Raw genomic sequence first — 20,102 nt, 5'->3', positions numbered from 1 at the left:
TCCCGATCTCGGAAGGCCATTGCCCCCAACCCTGACTCAATTACCAGACCCTGAAACCAATCTGCATCACAAAGGCTGGGCATTCATTAACTGCTGGCCAACAGGCTTCATATGGATCATTCTCTGGCCCAGCTTAGGACCAATTCAGCTCCCTGTTCAAATCTCTGGGTTAAACACTCCCCATACAATCCAGCAGGACATTCCACATGATCAGTCATCTTGCCTGGGGGGCATTGGTTAATCACATTGGTTGCTTGCACCATTTTTTCTGTTGAATTCCATTGGTCAACTGGACACGATGGATTTGTATACATAACCCCAATGTCACCACCAACTAGAGCAGTATGACAACTCAGCACCCAATGTGCCAGGGCTTCAGTCCCACCACCTTGCTGCCCCATTCTGTTTTGCTGCATGAACCCCAGGTCAGTCAGCAATATGTTTGTTTCTGATGGGGATAACAGAGCAGACTCTGCTAATGTTTACAGTTGTGCAACAGGTAAATATTTAATCAGATCAGAGACTCGGAGTGCAGTGGTAGTGACCCCTACTTGTTGGCTAGAAAGTGTCGCTTCGACTCCCAGTTTCTGTAGAGATATGTTATAATATGTCTGAACAGATGGATTAAAAGTGTCTTTATAATCAGAGATTGAGAGGTTTGCTTTGAGGAGCCGTTTGTCCTTTAACCGGTTAAGTGTTGGCTGGTGTTTGATCTTTGTTTGTTGGTGAAATTTCAATCGAAACTGCTGACGTGTTCCTGAGCTGAGTGATGTACAGATTCTTTTCATGAACTGAATTCCCGGAAAGTGAAACTTCATGGAGCTAAAGGGCTACTTTTAAACAGAGCAAAGTCATTTCGTCAAATAGGAATTGTTTGAACCCACCCATCTCCAACTATCCAGCCCAGTGGCTGCATCTGAAATTCAAGCAGATACCAGTTCCCAACTTCTTGTCTGGGGTAAAGTTGTGTTTTGTTTAGATTCTCATTTTTTGTGTAACCTGTAAAAGCAAAATCTCCCCAGTAACAAGTGACCTTGCTTGGCCTTTGATTTTCATTGGTCAGATTTGCTGTGCATTGACCTTCAAAATTTGTATGTAAATATCCAGATTCCTTGTTTCCTGACAAAGTGAGTGCGACGCCGAGATCACAGACATCTCGGTGTGCATTCAGTGTCAACGACACGGAGAAATTCACCCCCTCCACGGAAACAGTGCAGGTAAGGACCAGGAAATGGAAACAAAACAGTGCAGCTGTCACATTCAGAGAGAATTGCATTTAAATTTAAACAGGATTACAGCACAACTTGGGCAGAGTCTGGCTCTATCGATCTGCTTCACCCCTCGAACTCTGAAGTTTTACAATAAGAATTCTTCAGGAGGCCAAATCTAAGCGAAACTGTTCCCGGAGCAAACTGTAGGAAATGTCTCGTCGTGCTGTTGAGAAGGGAGTGAGTTGTTTTCAAGTGACAGGATGTGGAGACTGTACTCGGCAGAAAGTTAACATTGAGAAACTGCTTCGGAGTCTTTGGCAATATGGACAAATCATCTTGTTTCTTCTTATCCGTAGGGTTTAAAAACAAACGCATGAAATTAGTCTGAAGTTTTAATATTGGGCGCGAATGCTGAGTGCGCATATCTCGTTGGCTGAAAATTATTTTGTGGTTTAAATGTCATCATGTATGATTTTAAAGATAGAGTATAGCGCCCCTCAAAGATCAGCAAGGCGGCCTTTGTGTGGAGCCGCAGAAAACGGGGGAGATACTGAATGAATATTTTGCATTAGTATTTACTGTGGAAAAGGATATGGAAGAAATAGACTGTCGGGAAATAGATGGTGCAAAATGTCCAGATTACAGAGGAGGAAGTGCTGAAACGGGTAAAGGTGGATAAATCCCCAGGACCTGATCAGGTATACCTGAGAACTCTGTGGGAAATTAGAGAAGTGATTGCTGGTCTTCTTGCTGAGATATTTGTATCATCGATAGTCACAGGTGAGGTGCTGGAAGACTGGAGGTTGGCAAATGTGGTGCCACTGTTTAAGAAGGGCGGTAAAGACAAGCCAAGGAACTATAGACTGGTGAGCCTGACCTCGGTGGTGGGCAAGTTGTTGGAGGGAATCCTGACGGACAGTATGTATTTGTATTTGGAAAGGCAAGGACTGATTAAGGATAGTCAACATGACTTTGTGTGTGGGAAATCATGTCTCACAAACGTGACTGAGTCTTTTGAAGATGTAACAAAGGATTGATGAGGGCAGAGCAGTAGATGTTATCTATATGGACTTCAGTAAGGCGTTTGACAAGGTTCCCCATGGGAGACTGATTAACAAGGTCAGATCTCATAATACAGGGAGAACTAGCCATTTGGATACAGAACTGGCTCAAAGGGAGAAGACGGAGGGTTGTGTTTCAGCCTGGAGGCCTGTCACCCAAGGAGTGCCACAAGGATCGGTGCTGGGTCCTCTACTTTTTGTCATTTACATAAATGATTTGGATGTGAGCATAAGAGGTACAGTTAGTAAGTTTGCAGATGACACCAAAATTGGAGGTGTAGTGGACAGTGAAGAGGGTCAATGAGCTGAGAAGTGGCAGATGGAGTTTAATTCAGATAAATACGAGGTGCCGCATTTTGGGAAAGCAAATCTTAGCAGGACTAATACACTTAATGGTAAGGTCCTAGGGAGTATTGCTGCACAAAGAGACCTTGGAGTGCAGATTCATAGTTCCTTTGAAAGTGAAGTTGTAGGTAGATAGGATAGTGAAGAAGGTGTTTGGTATGCTTTCCTTTATTGGTCAGAGTACTGAGTACAGGAGTTGGGGGGTCATGTTGTGGCTGTACAGGACATTGGTGAGGCCACTGTTGGAATATTGCATGCAATTCTGGTCTCCTTCCTATCGGAAAGATGTTGTGAAATTTGAAAGGGTTCAGAAAAGATTTACAAGGATGTTGCCAGGGTTAGAAAATTTGAGCTATAGGGAGAAGCTGAACAGGCTGGGGCTGTTTTCCTTGGAATGTTGGGAGCTGAGGTGTGACCTAATAGAGATTTACAAAATTATGAAGGGCATGGATAGGGTAAATAGGCAAAGTCTTTTCCCTGTGGTCAGGGAGTCCAGAACTAGAGGGCATAAGTTTAGGGTGAGAGGGGAAAGATATAAGAGAGACCTAAGGGGGCAACGTTTTCACACAGAGGGTGGTGTGTGTATGGAATGAGCTGCCAGAGGAAGTGGTGGAGGCTGGTACAATTGCAACATTTAAGAGGCATTTGGATGGGTATATGAATTGGAAGGGTTTGGAGGGCTATGGGCCAGGTGCTGGCAGGTGGGACTAGATTGGGTTGGGATATCTGGTCGGCATGGACGGGTTAGACCGAAGGGTCTGTTTCCATGTTGTACATCTCTACGACAGTACACAGCCCTAGTTGTCCTTGAGAATGTGGTGGTGAGCAGCCTCCTAGAACCATGTTCAAACATGCTCAAAAAGATAAATCCCAGAGGGGAGGTGAGAGTGCAAGTCCTTGACATCAAGGCTGCATTTGGCTAAAACTTCCAAGCCCCTGATCATGACCAATGAGAGGGATAGGGACAGCAGATACATGGGAACACCACGCCTACCAATTTCCCTCCAAGTCACACTCCATCCTGGCTTGGAAATATATTACTATTCCTTCACATTTCCTGGAATTCTCTCCCTGAGGGCATTGTGGGTCTATTGACAGAATATGTACTGCAGGAGTTCAAAAAAGCAACTCACTACCACCTCCACAAGGGTAGCGAGAGACTGGCAATAAATGCTGGCCAGCCACTGACACCATATCCCCATGATTCATTGAAAAAATCCTTTGAGTTAGCCTACAACACAGCTAATCCTGCTGATTCTTCCTGGCACAATGAATTCCCACTCCTTACCAGAGGTTTACTTGGTAGAATTACAGAAAAAGAGGCAAAACGTCGTGATGGAAATCAGGAGTCACTTGAAAATCATGGTCCTGTTAATGGATGAGCCCTTGACTGTGAAAAAGCTCCTGTACAGCAGTAGAAATTCCAGAACAGGAGCCCAAGAAAGAAATGAAATAAGACATGTCGATCAGTATGTGCCGGATTTTGCTGTTGTGAGGTATTTCTCAATACGTCCCACTAGTTACACTTGCTGATATATTGAACACTTGCTTTTGAACAATTTTCATCCAGTGTTGCTGAAATTAGTTGTTAATACCAGCTGCAACCCAACCTTCGTGAATAACAGCACTGAGTAATCCTTAACCTGTCAGATTTAAAGATGGTAAATACATGAAGATGAATGAAGACTTGTGGTAAACTAATTAAGACCAAATCAGTTCCAGTAAAAAGAAAGTAGTAGATGAATTTAATTGGAGCTATGTACAGTTATAGAATAACGTCCACTGCTATCAGTTTCAGATCTGAGGAAAGACCAATCTACTCTGCAGCAGCTCTATACAGTTTTTGTAATATAGGGTCATAGATGTGTACATCACAGACCAACCCATCCATGCCGACCAGATATCCTAAATTAATCGAGTCCTATTTGCCAAACTTTGGTCCATATCCCTCTAAACCCTTCCTTTCATGTACCCATCCAGATGCCATTTAAATGCTGTAATTGTACCAGTATCCACCACTTCCTCTGGCAGCTCATTCCATACACGTACCACCCTTCTGTGGGAAAAGACTACCCAATAAGTCCCTTTTAAATCTTCCCACTCTGACCTTAATCTTCTGCCCTCTAGTTTTGGACACCCCTGCTTTGAGGAAAAGACCCTATTCATGCCCCTCATGACTTTATAAACCTCTATTTGGTCACCCTTCAGCCTCTGACACTCCAGAGAAAATAGCCACTTGCTATTCAGTCTCTGTTATAGCTCAAACCCTCCATCTCTGGCTGCATTGTTGTAAACATTTTCTGAACACTGTCATGTTTGACAAATGGAGATCAAATCGACTGTTTTCTGACCAAACTTTGATAAGTTTAAGTTCTATAAGTCCTATAACTTCTATAGTTCTACAAGTGTCTTTATTTTTTTTCATCTATACCCCAGTGTTCCAAAAGCAGATTATCTAGGTGTTGTCATGTTGGTTGTGGGAGTTTGCTGAGTAAATTTGCTTTCGAACAGGGATCCCATTTCAATATCTTTGGTCGAGAAGCACTTTCAGTTATCTGATGGTAAAAATAAACTCAAATCTTCTCTTACAAATGTATTCTGAAACATCTCTTGAAAACTACATCCACTGATTTCCGTTTAACTTCTCTATTTACCATCAACATTAATAAGTTTGCAATGATACCATTGTTGTGGTTCTGTTCGCCGAGCTGGAAGTTTTTGCTGCAAACGTTTCGTCCCCTGGCTAGGGAACATCATCAGTGCTATTGGAGCCTCCTGTGAAGCGCTGCTTTGATGTTTCTTCCGGTATTTATAGTGGTTTGTTCTTGCCGCTTCCGGGTGTCAGTTTCAGCTGTAGTAGTTTGTATGTGGGGTCCAGGTCGATGTGTCTGTTGATGGATGTTCTTGCCGTTTCCGGGTGTCAGTTTCAGCTGTAGTGGTTTGTATATGGGGTCCAGGTCTATGTGTCTGTTAATGGAGTTTGTGGATGAATGCCATGCCTCTAGGAATTCCCTGGCTGTTCTCTGTCTGGCTTGTCCTATGATGGTAGTGTTTTCCCAGTCAAATTCATGTTCCTGGTTGTCTGAGTGTATGGCTACTAGGGATAGCTGGTCGTGTCGTTTTGTGGCTAGCTGATGACCACAACAACGGACACCCGAGCTACAAATCTTCAACCAGACTTTAAACAATGATACCATAATTGAAGGTGCAGTTATCTCAGTCCATTGACCCATCAGATCAAGAGCCCAATGGGTCGAGGAGTGTCAGAGGGGTTTAATTGAGATAAACAATGAGATGCTGCTTTTTATTTGAAAGGCATATCAGGGTTGGGCTTATTCACTTAATGGTAAGGTCCTGTGGTGTATTGATGAATGGACTTTGGAGTGCATGTTCATAGTTCCTTTAAGTGGAGTTATAGGTGGAATAATGAAGAAGGCATTTGGTAAGCTTGCCTTTATTGGCCAGTGAATTGAGTATAGGGATTGGGAGGTCATGTTGCAGGACATTGATGAGGCCTCTCTTGGAATACTGTGTTCATTTCTAGTCTCCCTGCTATAGGAAGGATGTTGCATAAGTTGAAACGGTTCAGAAAAGACTTAAAAAGATGTTGCCAGGGTTGGAGGGTTTGAGCTATATGGAGAGACAGAATAGTCTGCGGCTATTTTCCCTGAAATCTCAGAGGCTAAGGGATGACCTTATCGAGGTTTATAAATCATGAGAGGCATGAATAGGGTGAATAGACAAGGCCTTTTTCCTGGGGTGGGCAAGTCCAAAACTAGAGGGCATAGCTCTAAGCTGAGAGGGGAAAGATTTAAAAGGGACCTAAGGGGCAATATTTTCACGCAGAGGGTGGTGCATGAATTGAATAAGTTGGCAGAGGAAGTGGTGGAGGCTGGTACAATTACAATATTGAAAAAGGCATCTGGATGACTACATAAATAGGAAAGGTTTAGAGAGTGACTTCCTGCTGCTACTGCCTCTCTAACACAGTGCAGCTCAGACTTAGATAGTCTTGCTTTAGTCAACATCGTCAACACTTCTGCTTCCCACATTCCCCAAATGCTGGCAAATGGTGCTAGATTAATTTAGAATATCTGGTCAGCAAGGAAGAAGAGGACTGAAGGATCTGTTTCCATGCTGTACAACTTTGAATCTGTAATAACATTTCTGGGGTCTTTCCCGACTGGACATTGACTTGATTCCAAGTCACGAAGACAGGTTTAACTAAAGAGTGAACAACTCAGTCATGTGACTCAGAAATCTGGCTGATGGGCATTAGCTGGTATACTGGGGACAAGTTCCCAGCTCTTGCTTGAAGTAGTGCCTGGAGGTAGTGATTTGTCATCAGATATGCCAGGTGTAATTTCTGAGTTCAGGTACTCAATGCATAGGTGGAATTGAATGCATAGCCTTGTGAATCAGACAGTGTGAAACCTACTGAGTCAGAGCTGACCCCATTCCCAATCCCTTGTATTCACAAGTTTGAAATTCAGTCACTGATCACACTCTCTTCATCTGTTTAAAATTGCCATTCATTGACCTTTTAATTACATCCCAATGTAATCCCCATCGATGATGAACATGTTCCCGCAATTCATTTATTATCCAATATCAGATACAAATGCAGGACCAAGGCGAGCATTACTGGCAAGGCAGAGATAAATGCAAAGTGCAATACAATTGCTATTGTAATGGATATGTGAGATGTAAATGTTAATGGTTAAGTGTATAAAGTTGGCACTAACTTGCGCTCTCCTTGGTAAGAGTTTTTAGCTGGAAACTTTCTCTCCATAACTCTTTGCTGTAGTCTCATAATTTAGATAATCTGAGTGGGTAGGGGATCCTAGCTGACAGAACATAGCCCAACAGCCCACCTGGTCTGCACCATGATGCCATTCTGAACTAATCCTGTCTGCCTGCTCATGGCCCATATCCCTCTCTTCCCTGCCTGTTTGTGTCTGCCTACACGACTCTTCACCATTGTTATTGTTTCTGAATCTACACCTTTCCAAATTGCGTTGCTACAACTTTGTCCATTTTTAGATGCATTAACTCACTCTCTCTACTTCCCTCTAACAGGAAAAAACCGAACACAACTAAAGACAAAGAAGTGACATCGCGAGAGGAGCTACGAGCCTCTGGCCCCTCCCCCCTTTCTGAGGAGGGTTCTCTGGAATCACTGGGCAGTCAGACGGGGAAAGCAGTGAGAGACACAGAAGGAGGATGGGAGGAGCCAGCTCCAGGTTGGTTAAGAAACACATCATATTGTGTCATAGGCTCAAAGGAACATAGAAACAGGAAAAGGCCATTCAGCTCATGGAGCCTGGTCTTCCAGTAAATTAGATCATTGTTGATCTGCATGATCTCCATGTGATTGTTCTGCAGAACTCAGTTGACATCTGTCATGAGTATGCTCCAGGATTGAGCTTCCACATCCCTCTGGGACATTAAATTGCATGGCTTAATAACATCTAATTGAAGGAATTCCTCCTCCTCTTAAATGGACACTATGTTCCAGGTTTTAGACTCAAAAATCATCTTATATATAAATACTTGTCATGTGTGGTCTGACTTTTTTTTATTAGATACAATGTGGACAACCCTTTCTGTAAAATGCAGTTTCTTCAATTGCTCCTCATATGACAATCCTACTGTCGCAAGATCAATTTACTGAAGCTCTATTGCACTCCCTCTATGAAAATATATCCTTCCTTTAACAGGGACTAAACCTGGACACAGTATGTCAACTGAGATCTCAACAAGGATTTATAGAAGTTGCATCTTTATACGTGGTCTCAAATCCCTGTGCAATTCAATTTTTAACACCTGACATTGGGAAAATGTTGACTCTAAGCAATCAAAGATAGCAATGCTTTCCAAAAGGGAAATCCCACCATACACCTTTTTATTAGAATTATTTCAGCAGGCATTCAGGCAGATGGATAAACGGGAAGGAGCAGATGTAATATATTTGAATTTTCGAAAAGGTGTTCTATAAGGTATTGGCCATAGGTGCACTTATTAAGACAAGAGCCCATGGCAGTGGTGGTGGTATATGAGCCTGCGTGGAGGATTGGCTAGCGAATCAAGGATATAGAAAGTTGGGATAATGAGGGAATTCTCACTGTTTTGAGTAGAGTCCCACAGGGATCAATGCTGGAACCATGATGATATACAATATAAATTAATGACTTTGGATGAAGGAGTTTAATATACGATAGTGAAGTGTAAGGTAACACAATAGAATGGGGGCAGGCAGTGAGCAGGATAGAAAGAATCCACAGAAGGATTTGGACATGTCACATGAGCAGCCAAAACATTTGATAGGTGGACTATAATCTGGGAAACGTGCGATTATTTAAATGGGGAAAGACTGCAGAGTTTTGCATAACAGAAGGAATTTGCATCCTTGTACAGGAATCACAGGAAGCTAAAACACATGGTCAGTGGGTAACAGGGAAGGCAAGTAGACTTAGCTTTTATTTCAAAGGAAATGGTGTATAAAAATATGGAGATCTTGCTGAAATGATACAAAGCATGAGTCAATCATAGCTGTAACACTGGGAAGGATTATATTCCCCTTGCCTTAAGGGAAGAGGTACTGACATTGAAGGCAGCTCAGGGAAGGTTCACCAAGTCGATTATGGGAATGGAGTGATTTTTTTTGAGGTTGAACAGGCTGTGCCTGTAATTGGAGTTTAGGAGAATGTAGGGAGACGTTACTGAAACATGGGATTCTGAAGGAGCTTAATAGGATGGATGTAGAGAACCTAGAACCCAAGAGCATAATGTCAAAATCAGAGCTCTTGTATTTCAAACTGAGATTGGAGGGAATTTCACTTTCTCGGAAGGCAGTATATTTGTGGTATTCTTCATGCAGAGATCTGTTGAGGATGGACTATTAAGATGGATTGTTCAAGACTGAGATCGACAGCTTTTTGAACATTAAAGGATTTCAGATTATTTGGATATGACAGGAAAGGAGTTGAAAATTATTAGATCAACCGTAATGTTATTGCATGGTAGAATAGACTCAATGGGCTGAATGGCCTATTCTGCTCCACAAGCTATGCTGTTATTGTCTGTCATACTTTAACCCATTCACTGAACCTGTCCAAGACCTGTTGAGGTCTCTTTGTATCCTCTTCATAACTTATTTCAGTTTGGTATCTTCAGCAACTTTGGAAATCTGACAACTGATCTCCAAATCCACACCATTTGTGCATCTTGTGAACAGCAGTGGATCAAGTGGTGCTCCTTACCAAATCCCACTGGTGAACAGTCTGACTTTTGACAATAATCTATTTACAGAGCAACCTTGATTTATCTGAAAGAGACGGGTGGGGAGTATTTTGTCTGGATAACTGTTCAGATAACTCACCTGATCGTACATAAAGGAAGCCATACTGAACACAAAATGTAAAAAAGCATGGTTTGCAGAGTTTTTATTTCACTAAATCAATTTAAAATGTGTATAAACACTGAATATTACTTAAACATTTACGATATTTTACAAAACAAAATCACTTATTATGTAAATAAAATTCATTAAGGTGGAGGCCAAATCCTCAAATATTCCTTAAGCACTCTACATATTTCCAGACAGGATTTGAGGATCGAATGCTGTGCTGTATGGGAGAGTTTGTTTAAATCTATAGTTTTGCTAAGTCTGCTATTTAAAGAAACTAATTTTTGTATTCTGCAAATTGCAGTATTTTAAATGTTTTGTTCAGAAGTATCTTGTGATTATAGCAACAGGAAATAACACTAGAGCAACATTCCAGGCTGTGAGGAGCATGTTGCACAAGTCGGGTTAAACTGAGAAGGGTGAAACCCTCACTGTCACATGAATATGGAAATCCCAGCATTAAACAAGGTCCTGAACAGCTTCTACAATCACAAGAGCATTTGTCAGTTCCCGCTGAACTCAGTATCATGATAGAAAGACAGAAGCACTGCCTCGCTCAGGTGTTTACTTTCTTTGTCATTTTTTTTCACAAGTAGCCTGGCAGCACGGTGGCTCAGTGGTTAGCACTGCTGCCTCTCAGCACCAGGGTCCCAGGTTCAATTCCAATCTCAGGTGACTCTGTGGAGTTTGCACATTCTCCCTGTGTCTGTGTGGGTTTTCTCTGGGTGTTCTGGTTTCATCCATAGCCCCAAAGATGTGTGGGTCAGGTTGCCCATGGTGATAGGTGCATTAGTAGGGAGTAGGTAAATGGGTCTGGGTGGGTTACTCCTTGGAGGGTTGGTGTGGACTTGTTGGGCCAAAGGGAATCTAATCTAATCAAGACTGAGATTGAAAGCTTTTTAAGCATTAATGGGATTTCAGATTATTTGGATAAGATGGGAAAGGAGTTGAAGTGTATTAGATCAGCCGTGATCTCATTGAATAGCAGAGCCAACTCAATGGGCTGAACGGCCTAATCTGCTCCACATCCTCTGCTGTTGTTGTCCATCATACTTTAACCCCTTCACTGAGCCTGTCCAAGACCTGTGGAGGCCTCCTTGTATCCTCTTCATAACTTATTTCAGTTTGATATCTTCAGCAACTTTGGAAATCTGACAATTGGTCTCCAAATCCACACCATTTATGCATCTTGTGAACAGCAGTGGATCAGGTGGTGCTCCTTACCAAATCCCACTGGTGAACAGTCTGACTTTTGACAATAATCTATTTACAGAGCAACCTTGATTTATCCAAAGGAGATGGGTGGGGAGTATTTTGTCTGGATAACTGTTCAGATAACTCACCTGATCGTAAACAAAAGAAGCCATACTGAACACAAAATGTAAAAAAGCATGGTTTGCAGAGTTTTTGTTTCATTAACTCGATTTAAAATGTATACAAACACTGGATATTGCTTAAATTCATTGAGGTGGAGGCCAAATCCTCCAATATTCCTGAAGCACTCTATGTATTTACAGAGGAGAGTAGAGGATCTAACGCTGTGCTCTTCTGGAGAGTTTGTTTAAATCTATAATTAGTTAGTTTAAATAACAGACTCAATCTTTGCATTCTGCAAAATTGCAGAATTTTAACTGTTTTGTTCGGAAGTATCTTGTGATTATAGCAACAGGAAATAACACTAGAGCAACATTCCAGGCTGCATGGAGCATGTTGCACAAGTCGGGTTAAACTGAGAAGGATGAAACCCTCACTGTCACGTGAATATGAAAATCCCAGCATTAAACAAGGTCCTGAACAGCTTCTACAATCACAAGAGCATTTGTCAGTTCCCGCTGAACTCAGTATCACAATAGAAAGACAGAAGCACCATCTTGCTCTTGTGTTTACTTTCTTTGTCATTTTTTTCCACAAGCGGCCTGGTAAATTAACGGCAATAAAGCACTTACTTTTGCAAAGAGCTGTGTAGCTAACCCTTATGTTAAAAAAAATCCCGTTGCTGATGCTTGTGTTTCTTTGTTTTTGCCAGAGTTTCCACATGTTCTTCAGCACAGATTATCCAACTTCACTTTGCGTCATTGTAAACAAAAGATGCAATCGGCACACCAGTGTCGGTAACTCCTCTTTAATGGAACTTTTTTGAGATCATGAGATCTTGTTCGGATAACCAAGGTTGTTCTGATTCCTAATTTCTGCTTTCTCACTGTTCACCAAATCTCAGCCATACTTGTATGTTTTACCCCAACCCTATACCTTCTAATTTTACTCACAAACCCACATAGAGCCTTATCACAAGGGAGCTGAAAATCCAAATACGCCACACCCACTGATTCTCCTGGATCAATGCTAAAAGTAATCACCTCAAAGAAACATCAATGAGTTTGTCAACAAGACTTCTCCTTCACAAGTCTATGTAGACTCTGAACAATTCTATCATTCTTTCCAGATACCTAGTTATTACATCTTTTACAGATTTTAACAATGAGTGATGTCAAGATAACAGCTCTGTAGTTCTCCCTCTTCCTCCCTTTGTGAATAGTGCTGTAACATTGCTCTTCTCAGTCCATAGGAATGCTTTCAGAATCTATAAAATTTTGAAAGATAATCACCAATTCATTCAGTATCCCTCTGGGCATCAGCATTATCGCTCTGGGCTGAAGCTAACCTGGTCCAGGAAACTATCTGCCTTCAATCAAGTTAACTTTTCCAACATTAACTGTTTATGAATGCTTAATTCTTTCAATTGTTCAGTTCCACACTTTCTTGGTCAGTTTGTATTTCTGGGAGATTTTCTGTACTTTCTGCAAAGGCAGACACAGTAACCATTTAGTTTCTCTGCCTTGTTCTGCAATCTCCAACTGCAATAGTCCTTCACTAGGTTTAAAATCGTTCCCAATCATCAGGATTACAACTTTTTCTAAGCTAATTCCTTTGAAAAAGGAGGGAAGACAATGGGGATCAACGGTTACAGGAAGATGGCAGGAGGATGAGGTTGAGAAACATATCAGCCATGATCAAATGGTGGAGCAGTCCTGATGGGCCTAATGGCCTAATTCTGCTCCTGTATCTTATACTCTTGTGTATTATAGTGGAACTCCCACCATTGTTTGCTCCCCTTTGCTGTTTCATGGCTCCACCCAAATTGATTTTACATATTGTTCCTTTGGCCTAAGATCCTGTCTTACTAATGTACTGGTTTCATCTCTTATCAGAAGTTTCTGCCACCTCCTTGCTGCCTGTCCTTCATAAATGCTAAATATCCTGAGATATTAACCTTCCAAATTTAGTACACGTGGAACCACAACTCCATAATAGCAATAAACTCATTTACCTCAAATTGTCCTTTCACATTATTAACCTTTTGTGAATGCTGCACAGCATGCCTTCAGATGCAACACCTTTAATTCAGATTTTTTTTTCACTCACTTTATTTCACTCAAATTGGAGTTTCTCAGCTTCCCTTTCCCTTTCCAAACCACATTAAACCCCCAGCAGCACAAGTGAATCTCCCTGCAAAGATGCTCGTCTTCTCCATGCCCTCCCTAACACCACATGATTCCCCAGCCACAAGCTCCATTTTCCTAATTTTGTGCTGACTCTCAGATGAGACGGAAGGAATTCTGAAGTTTCTGCTCAAGGGCCACTGTTTTTAATCTCGTTTCCAGCTCCCTGAAATTTGCTGTCCCTACCTAAGTCACATGCACCAAGACCTCCACCAGTTCAGCTTCTCTCAGAAGAATGTCCTGCAATCACTAATGACACAGTTGGCACTGATACCAGGGAGTAACACACAAATGCTAGTCCCCTTAACTAATGAATCCTCTATCATTCTCCCCTCTTGTCCAGCTGAACCACCCATAGAGCCATGAACTTGGCTCTGACTGCACTCATAAAGGAACCAATGCTTTCATCAATATCCAAACTAGAAAATTAATTACGGTTCTCTTCCTGGTTCTCTGGGACTGTTTGACTGTCACCCATGTCCTTTCTGTCTGTAAGATCCTAGCCTGCAGTTTGACTACCTCTGTGAACATGCTATCCACCTTGATCTCAGCCCTGCAGATGCATCATAGTGACTCTAGCTGCCAATCCAAACTGCAAAGCCCAGAGCTCAGGCTGGTTACAAAACCAACCACAAATGCAGGTAATGTCATTGGTAGCGTCCATGACTTCTCACATACAACAGGACACACATACCATGTGACCACGCTGCCTTGCCATCCCCAAACTAAACAGCTTCTGCATCTTCCTCCTCTAGAATACAACCAATCAGTGCAACACTTCCACAGCTCCTATACCCTATTAAACTCTCCTCTTCCTCAGTCCTTCAACACAAGGGAAGTATCTCCAGCAGCAAAGCCCTGGGATTGGGTTTTAACCAACCCTCAGTTCACTTGATCCATCACGCCACTTGAGCCTCACAAACAGCAGTTTGGAACCACCCCTATGGGAGGGCTTAGATGGAATGAAGGAAGGTGATTCACAGACTGGTGAAGAGGAACGTGGGGTGAGGAGGTAGGCACTTGGTTGCTACTGTCAAGAGAGAGAGGATATGATTATTCTTCAATGCGGTATCTATGAAGCTAAACATAATGGGTCCATCAGGAAGTGGGATGATGGTCATTCATCTCATGTAAGACCATTTGTATAAATTGGGCATCGGAATCAGCTATATTTAAAACAGTGATTTCATTTTACCAGTCAATATAAAATTGTGTGTTAGGAGGCTTTGAACATTTCTCAAGATTATTTGAACGTCTTTCCTTTTAGAGATCAACGAGCTGAAACTTCAAACCGTTTAGAAGATGAAACAGTAGAATCTTCAAATTCTACATTCTTCACTAATGAAGAACTCACCAAACTCCAGTCTGATTATGACATGGGTGGAGTGGAAAAGGTTAAAACAGTGGTACAGCAGAAAGTAACTGAACTGGACAATACAGAACTTAATATTGCAGTAACGGGAGAATCAGGTGCAGGGAAATCTTCCTTCATCAATGCGATGAGAGGACTTGAGTTCGATGATGAGGGAGCAGCTGAAGTTGGTAACATAGAAACCACAATGGAGCCAACGGGATACAAACATCCCAACCTGCCGAATGTTTGTTTCTGGGATTTGCCAGGAATTGGAACCAAAACATTCCCTGCGAATAAATACCTGAAGAAAATGAAATTTAAAAGGTATGATTTTTTCATCATCATCTCAGCCTGTCGATTCACAGAAAATGACATACAACTTGCCAAAGAGATCAAACGGCTCGGAAAGAATTTTTATTTTGTTCGCTCTAAAATTGATAATGATCTTTATTCAAAGAGAAGGAGAGGGAGGCAATTTAATGAAGAGGAAGAACTGAAGAAGATCAGGAATGACTGTGTCAGCAAGCTGCAAGAGGCTGGGATGCCATCACCCAGAGTGTTCCTGATATCAAACTTTGACCTGAATCTGTATGATTTTAGTCTGTTAAATAAAGCTCTGGAAGATGACCTTCCGACTATAAAGAAAAGTGTATACATCCTCGCTCTCCCAAATATCAGCTCGGAGACTGTGGAGAAGAAAAGGAAAGAGCTAAGGAAACAAGTCTGGATGTTGGCGACACTTTCTGGGGGAATTGGGGTAGTGCCAATTCCTGGAGTCTCCCTGGGCTGTGACATTGGGATAGTAATTGGAGGAATAGTACATTTCCGTCAATGTCTGGGTCTGGATGATTCCTCTCTTCAAAGTCTGGCCAAGAGGGCAGGGAAACCTGTGGAGGATCTGAAAGCAGTGGTGACAACTCCCCTGGTCGGGGGGGAGATAACCCCTGATGTCATAAACAGATTGGCCTGGGGTGCTGCTGCTGTCACTGCTTCAGCAATTGAAGTCTTCCTTGACACCATCCCAGTGATTGGTTCCATCTTCGGAGCAGGGTCATCCTTCTTTTTTACCTACAAACTGCTGAGTGCTGCATTGGATGATCTTACAGAGAGTGCACAGAAAGTGATGTCGGCTGCATTTGGGAATGAAAATGATCCAAACCAAACATCAGTGCAGTGAGTGAATGCTTTAGCTAAGCACTGATGAAAGTCTACTCTATAATATTCCCTTGTGACTGAACTTGTTTGTGAAAATATTCCTCCCTCACATCAGGGAAATGTTATTGCAGAACAGTATCTTTTTTGAGGTGTACTACAAAGAAGAATTTTAAGAGTTGAATTAATTTCACATGTTCCCTGAACAGAGGTTACTCCTTGAGTAAATACAAATTTAAATAAATGTTCCCTGCTGCAGGATGTATTCATTCAGCCCCCCATTCCTGTGGTCAGACATATCTGTGTGTCCACAGAAGAGGAGAAACTTCTTCACCCAGAGAGTGGTGGGTGTGTGGAATGCTCTGCCCCAGAAGGCTGTGGAGGCCCAGTCTCTGGATACTTTCAAGAAAGGGTTGGATAGAGCTCTTAAGGATAGTGGAATCAAGGGTTATGGGGATAAGGCAGGAACAGGATACTGATTGAGGATGATCAGCCATGATCATAATGAATGGTGGTGCTGGCCGAAAGGGCAGAATGGCCTATTCCTGCACCTATTGTCCATTGATGGATTCAGTTCCAACATTCAGCTCCTTCTCTGTAATGGTCTCTTTTTAAAATATGACAACAGCATTATGACAGAAAGGCAACCAGTGGAGCTGTGTTTCATTTTGATTATGGGTAATTTCCACATTGGTCCCTTTTTCCATCCTCATAGCTATCATTCAAAGACATTTTAAACCTGTGTTAAGGTCTTCCTCCCAGCAAACAACAATCCCAATAGAAAGTCTTATCAAGAGGAAGCTTATTTTCTAATGCTGTTAAACCCATCAGCATATTCAGTGTACAGCCCACTCACCTGGTGTTCGAACAGTTGTTGCACAAAGCAGAGAATGTCAGAAACGATTTCAATTCTCTGCAGATCTGGATGTACATTGCATCAGAAGATGGATGAAGGCACTGGATAAAGTAAGGGCGAAGGGCCCTGACAACATGCCAACAATACGACTGAAGACACCGGCTCCACAACCTGCCAAGATCCTAAGCAATTTGTCCATTGGAATCTAATTGACAAATGGCAGCACATCAGACAATGAGCCACTAACTGCCCTTTCAGTCTACTCTCAATCATTAATAAAGTGATGTTGCTGTCAAACAACACTTGCTTAACAAAAATCTGCTCTTTGATGCTCAGTCTGGGTTCTGCCAGAGTTGAGAGTGTGTTGCTGGAAAAGCACAGCAGGTCAGGCAGCATCCGAGGAACAGGAAAATCAACGTTTCGGGCCGGATCTCTTCATCAGGAATGAGAGGATAGACAGATAGACAGTGTCAGCTTTCCCAGTCGGCAGATTGAGATACCTCTCCATTAATGTGATGCTGCCTGACTTGCTGTGCTCTTCCAGCAACACACTCTCAACTCTGATCTCCAGCATCTGCAGACCTCACTGTCTCCTGGACTCTGCCAGGCCCACTCAGCTACTGGCTTCATGACAACTTTGATCAAAACACACTAAAGAGGTGAACTGCACAGGTGATGTGAGAGAGACTGCACTTGGCATCAAGGTCCCACCCCTCAGTACGAGTGAGATAGGACTTGCAGCACCCTGATGCAGCAAGGACAGTGGGTTACATTTGATTCCAGGTCATTGGCAGAAATGGAACACATTACGCTCGAATGGACAAAGAATGCCTGGCCATTGTCTTTGCTTGTGAACATTTTCATCAATACCTACTTCCAGGAGACAAAATCACATTTGGGACTGACCACAAACCACTTCAAAGCAATTTCCACAAACTGCCATTGTCTGCTCCAAAGAATGTCACTCACAAGACAGAGGTAGCATTTGCACATGCTAGACAGGTGACTGAAGCAGATGTAAATTGCAGACATGCTGTTGACAGCAGTTTCCCAGTAATACAGGAATCGTAAAGCTATCCATAAACTGCAATAGCTACAGAAACCCTTCCTACTCATATACCCACCCAAATGCCTTTTAAATGTTGTAATTGTAACAGCCTCCACCACTTCCTTTGGCATTTCATTACAGACACGCTCCACTGTCTGTGTGAAAAAGTTACCCTCAGGGCCTTTTTAAGTCTTTCCCCTCACCTTTAACACATTGACATAAATTGTAATCTATTGTCACTGATGGACACAATTCTTAAAAGAAACCCTTCCACTGACAACTTTGTAATTTCAAGGTTAATTTTGTGCAAACGCTGAGCCACTCACTTCCACTACCATATTACAGACTTACCCACTGCCAGTTCTCCCATGGGTCCCAGCTGCTGAGATACTATAAGACAGGAGGACCAGTGATTGCAAAGATGACTGTAACAAAATATGCTCAAGGTCCAAGATTCCTTTGTTCTGAATCAATCGTCCCTTTTTTCAACACACTAAACAAAAGGCAAGTTTATTTTCAGTCAAGCTCATGTTTTGCATCTGTTTTAATGGCATTGCCATATCATTGGAGTTCAGCTTGTGTTGACAATTACAAGTAAAAGTGTTCTAATTAAATGCTGTGTTATCAATAAATAATTGATTACTATTTTGGAAACCATTAAAAAATTATTGTTCAAAGGATTCAAATCATTTTGGAAATCTTCCTTCCTTACCAAATTTTTAAGTTTTGTTTCCTTCCATAATATGATCAGAAACTTCTGAAGGCAGGAGAGTGAGTGAGAGACTAACACTGCCTCTTCCAGGGAAGGCCCACTGCATCACAATTCAATTAGGCAGTGGCAAGGCCACAAGTGGACTTCCCCGGGAATTAAATGCACGGGGATGGAGGTCTCATTTGAAGGGAGGTGCTGACTAAACACAGGCCAATGGGTCTTATGTTGTCATGTCATAGACGAGGCCATGGCTCCTGCTAGAGATACACTCGTTCAGAGTCCATAGATTGCAGGGTGAACTAGGAGAAAGGGAAGTGATGGGGTGGCAGGGGAGTATGTTTTGTAGTTGGGGCTCCATGCAACTGCTGAAAATGTGTTGCTGGAAAAGCGCAGCAGGTCAGGCAGCATCCAAGGAACAGGAGATTCGACATTTCGGGCATAAGCCCTTCTTCAGGAATCAGATTCCTGAAGAAGGGCTTATGCCCGAAACGTCGAATGTCCTGTTCCTTGGATGCTGCCTGACCTGCTGTGCTTTTCCAGCAACACATTTTCAGCTCTGATCTCCAGCATCTGGGACCTCACTTTCTCCTGCTCCATGCAACTCCAAACAAGCACCCACCTGTGAAACGTCTAATCCCTTGATCAGATACTGATTGGCTTTGGATCAAGAGAACCTTGCCCATTCCTCCCGAGATGACAAGCTGTCTGCAGGAGAACATCTATAGTGCATGCTGCATAGTAACATGCCAGCTCATCATGGGGTTAAGCCCAGCAGTGGTCAGCTAGGACCCCTGAATGGCCATTACTTGATCTTAAGGGTCTCGATTGGCTGGATGGGAAAGTTGACTGTGGGCCTTCCTACACTTAATTCTCTGTCTAATGAGGTGCCCTTCCTGCCTCCAAAATCACCAATATCAAGGGCAGAAGATTTGCCCCACTTCTTTGAAATGAAGAGAATCCTCCAATTGCCAGATACTCTTAACTTAGATCCTTATCTGTTCAATCCTAGAAACTAAAGAATTTACCATACATACTCGGTAAATGCCAAATTTTTAGACAGTTTGTTTAAGCTGAAATTAGGGGTTCAACTATTACTTGAGTATTGTTTTTGAGAGGATGAAAGCCATGCTTAGTATGAGTCAAAAATGGACAAATAAGAACCAGATCTCCATATCAAATAATAAACAACAAAAGGAAAAATAATTATGGCCATATTGAATATTTATCAACAAAATAACTGTCTCCATTCTGCCTGTTATGGTAGAATGGTATTGTTGTACCGAATTCCGGTTACATAGAACATAGAACATTACAGCGCAGTACAGGCCCTTCGACTCTCGATGTTGCGCTGACCTGTTATACCAATCTGAAGCCCATCTAACCTACACTATTCCATGTACATCCATATGCTTGTCCAATGACGACTTAAATGTACTTAAGGTTGGCGAATCTACT

General features: G+C 42.3%; 1 protein-coding gene across 2 annotated transcripts; it reads left to right on the top strand.

Annotated features, from left to right (window-relative positions):
• Nucleotides 1-779: 779 nt before the first annotated feature.
• LOC132820441 (interferon-inducible GTPase 5-like) lies at nt 780-18,574 on the top strand. Of its 2 annotated transcripts, none has more exons than XM_060832579.1 (3): nt 780-958; nt 7,697-7,860; nt 14,793-18,574. In XM_060832579.1, the coding sequence occupies exons 2-3, from the start codon at nt 7,841-7,843 to the stop codon at nt 16,054-16,056; spliced, it is 1,284 nt and encodes a 427-aa protein (XP_060688562.1). In that variant the 5' UTR covers nt 780-958; nt 7,697-7,840; the 3' UTR covers nt 16,057-18,574. The 2 variants fall into 2 exon arrangements, with proteins under 2 accessions (XP_060688562.1, XP_060688561.1); XM_060832578.1 differs by lacking the exon at nt 780-958 and adding an exon at nt 1,127-1,217.
• The last annotated feature ends 1,528 nt before the right edge of the window (nt 18,575-20,102 follow it).

This window comes from Hemiscyllium ocellatum, chromosome 11, assembly GCF_020745735.1.
Source record: "Hemiscyllium ocellatum isolate sHemOce1 chromosome 11, sHemOce1.pat.X.cur, whole genome shotgun sequence".
NCBI lineage: Eukaryota > Metazoa > Chordata > Chondrichthyes > Orectolobiformes > Hemiscylliidae > Hemiscyllium > Hemiscyllium ocellatum.
Note: the sequence above shows the minus strand (reverse complement) of the source record. Positions and strands in the feature narration are given on the sequence as shown.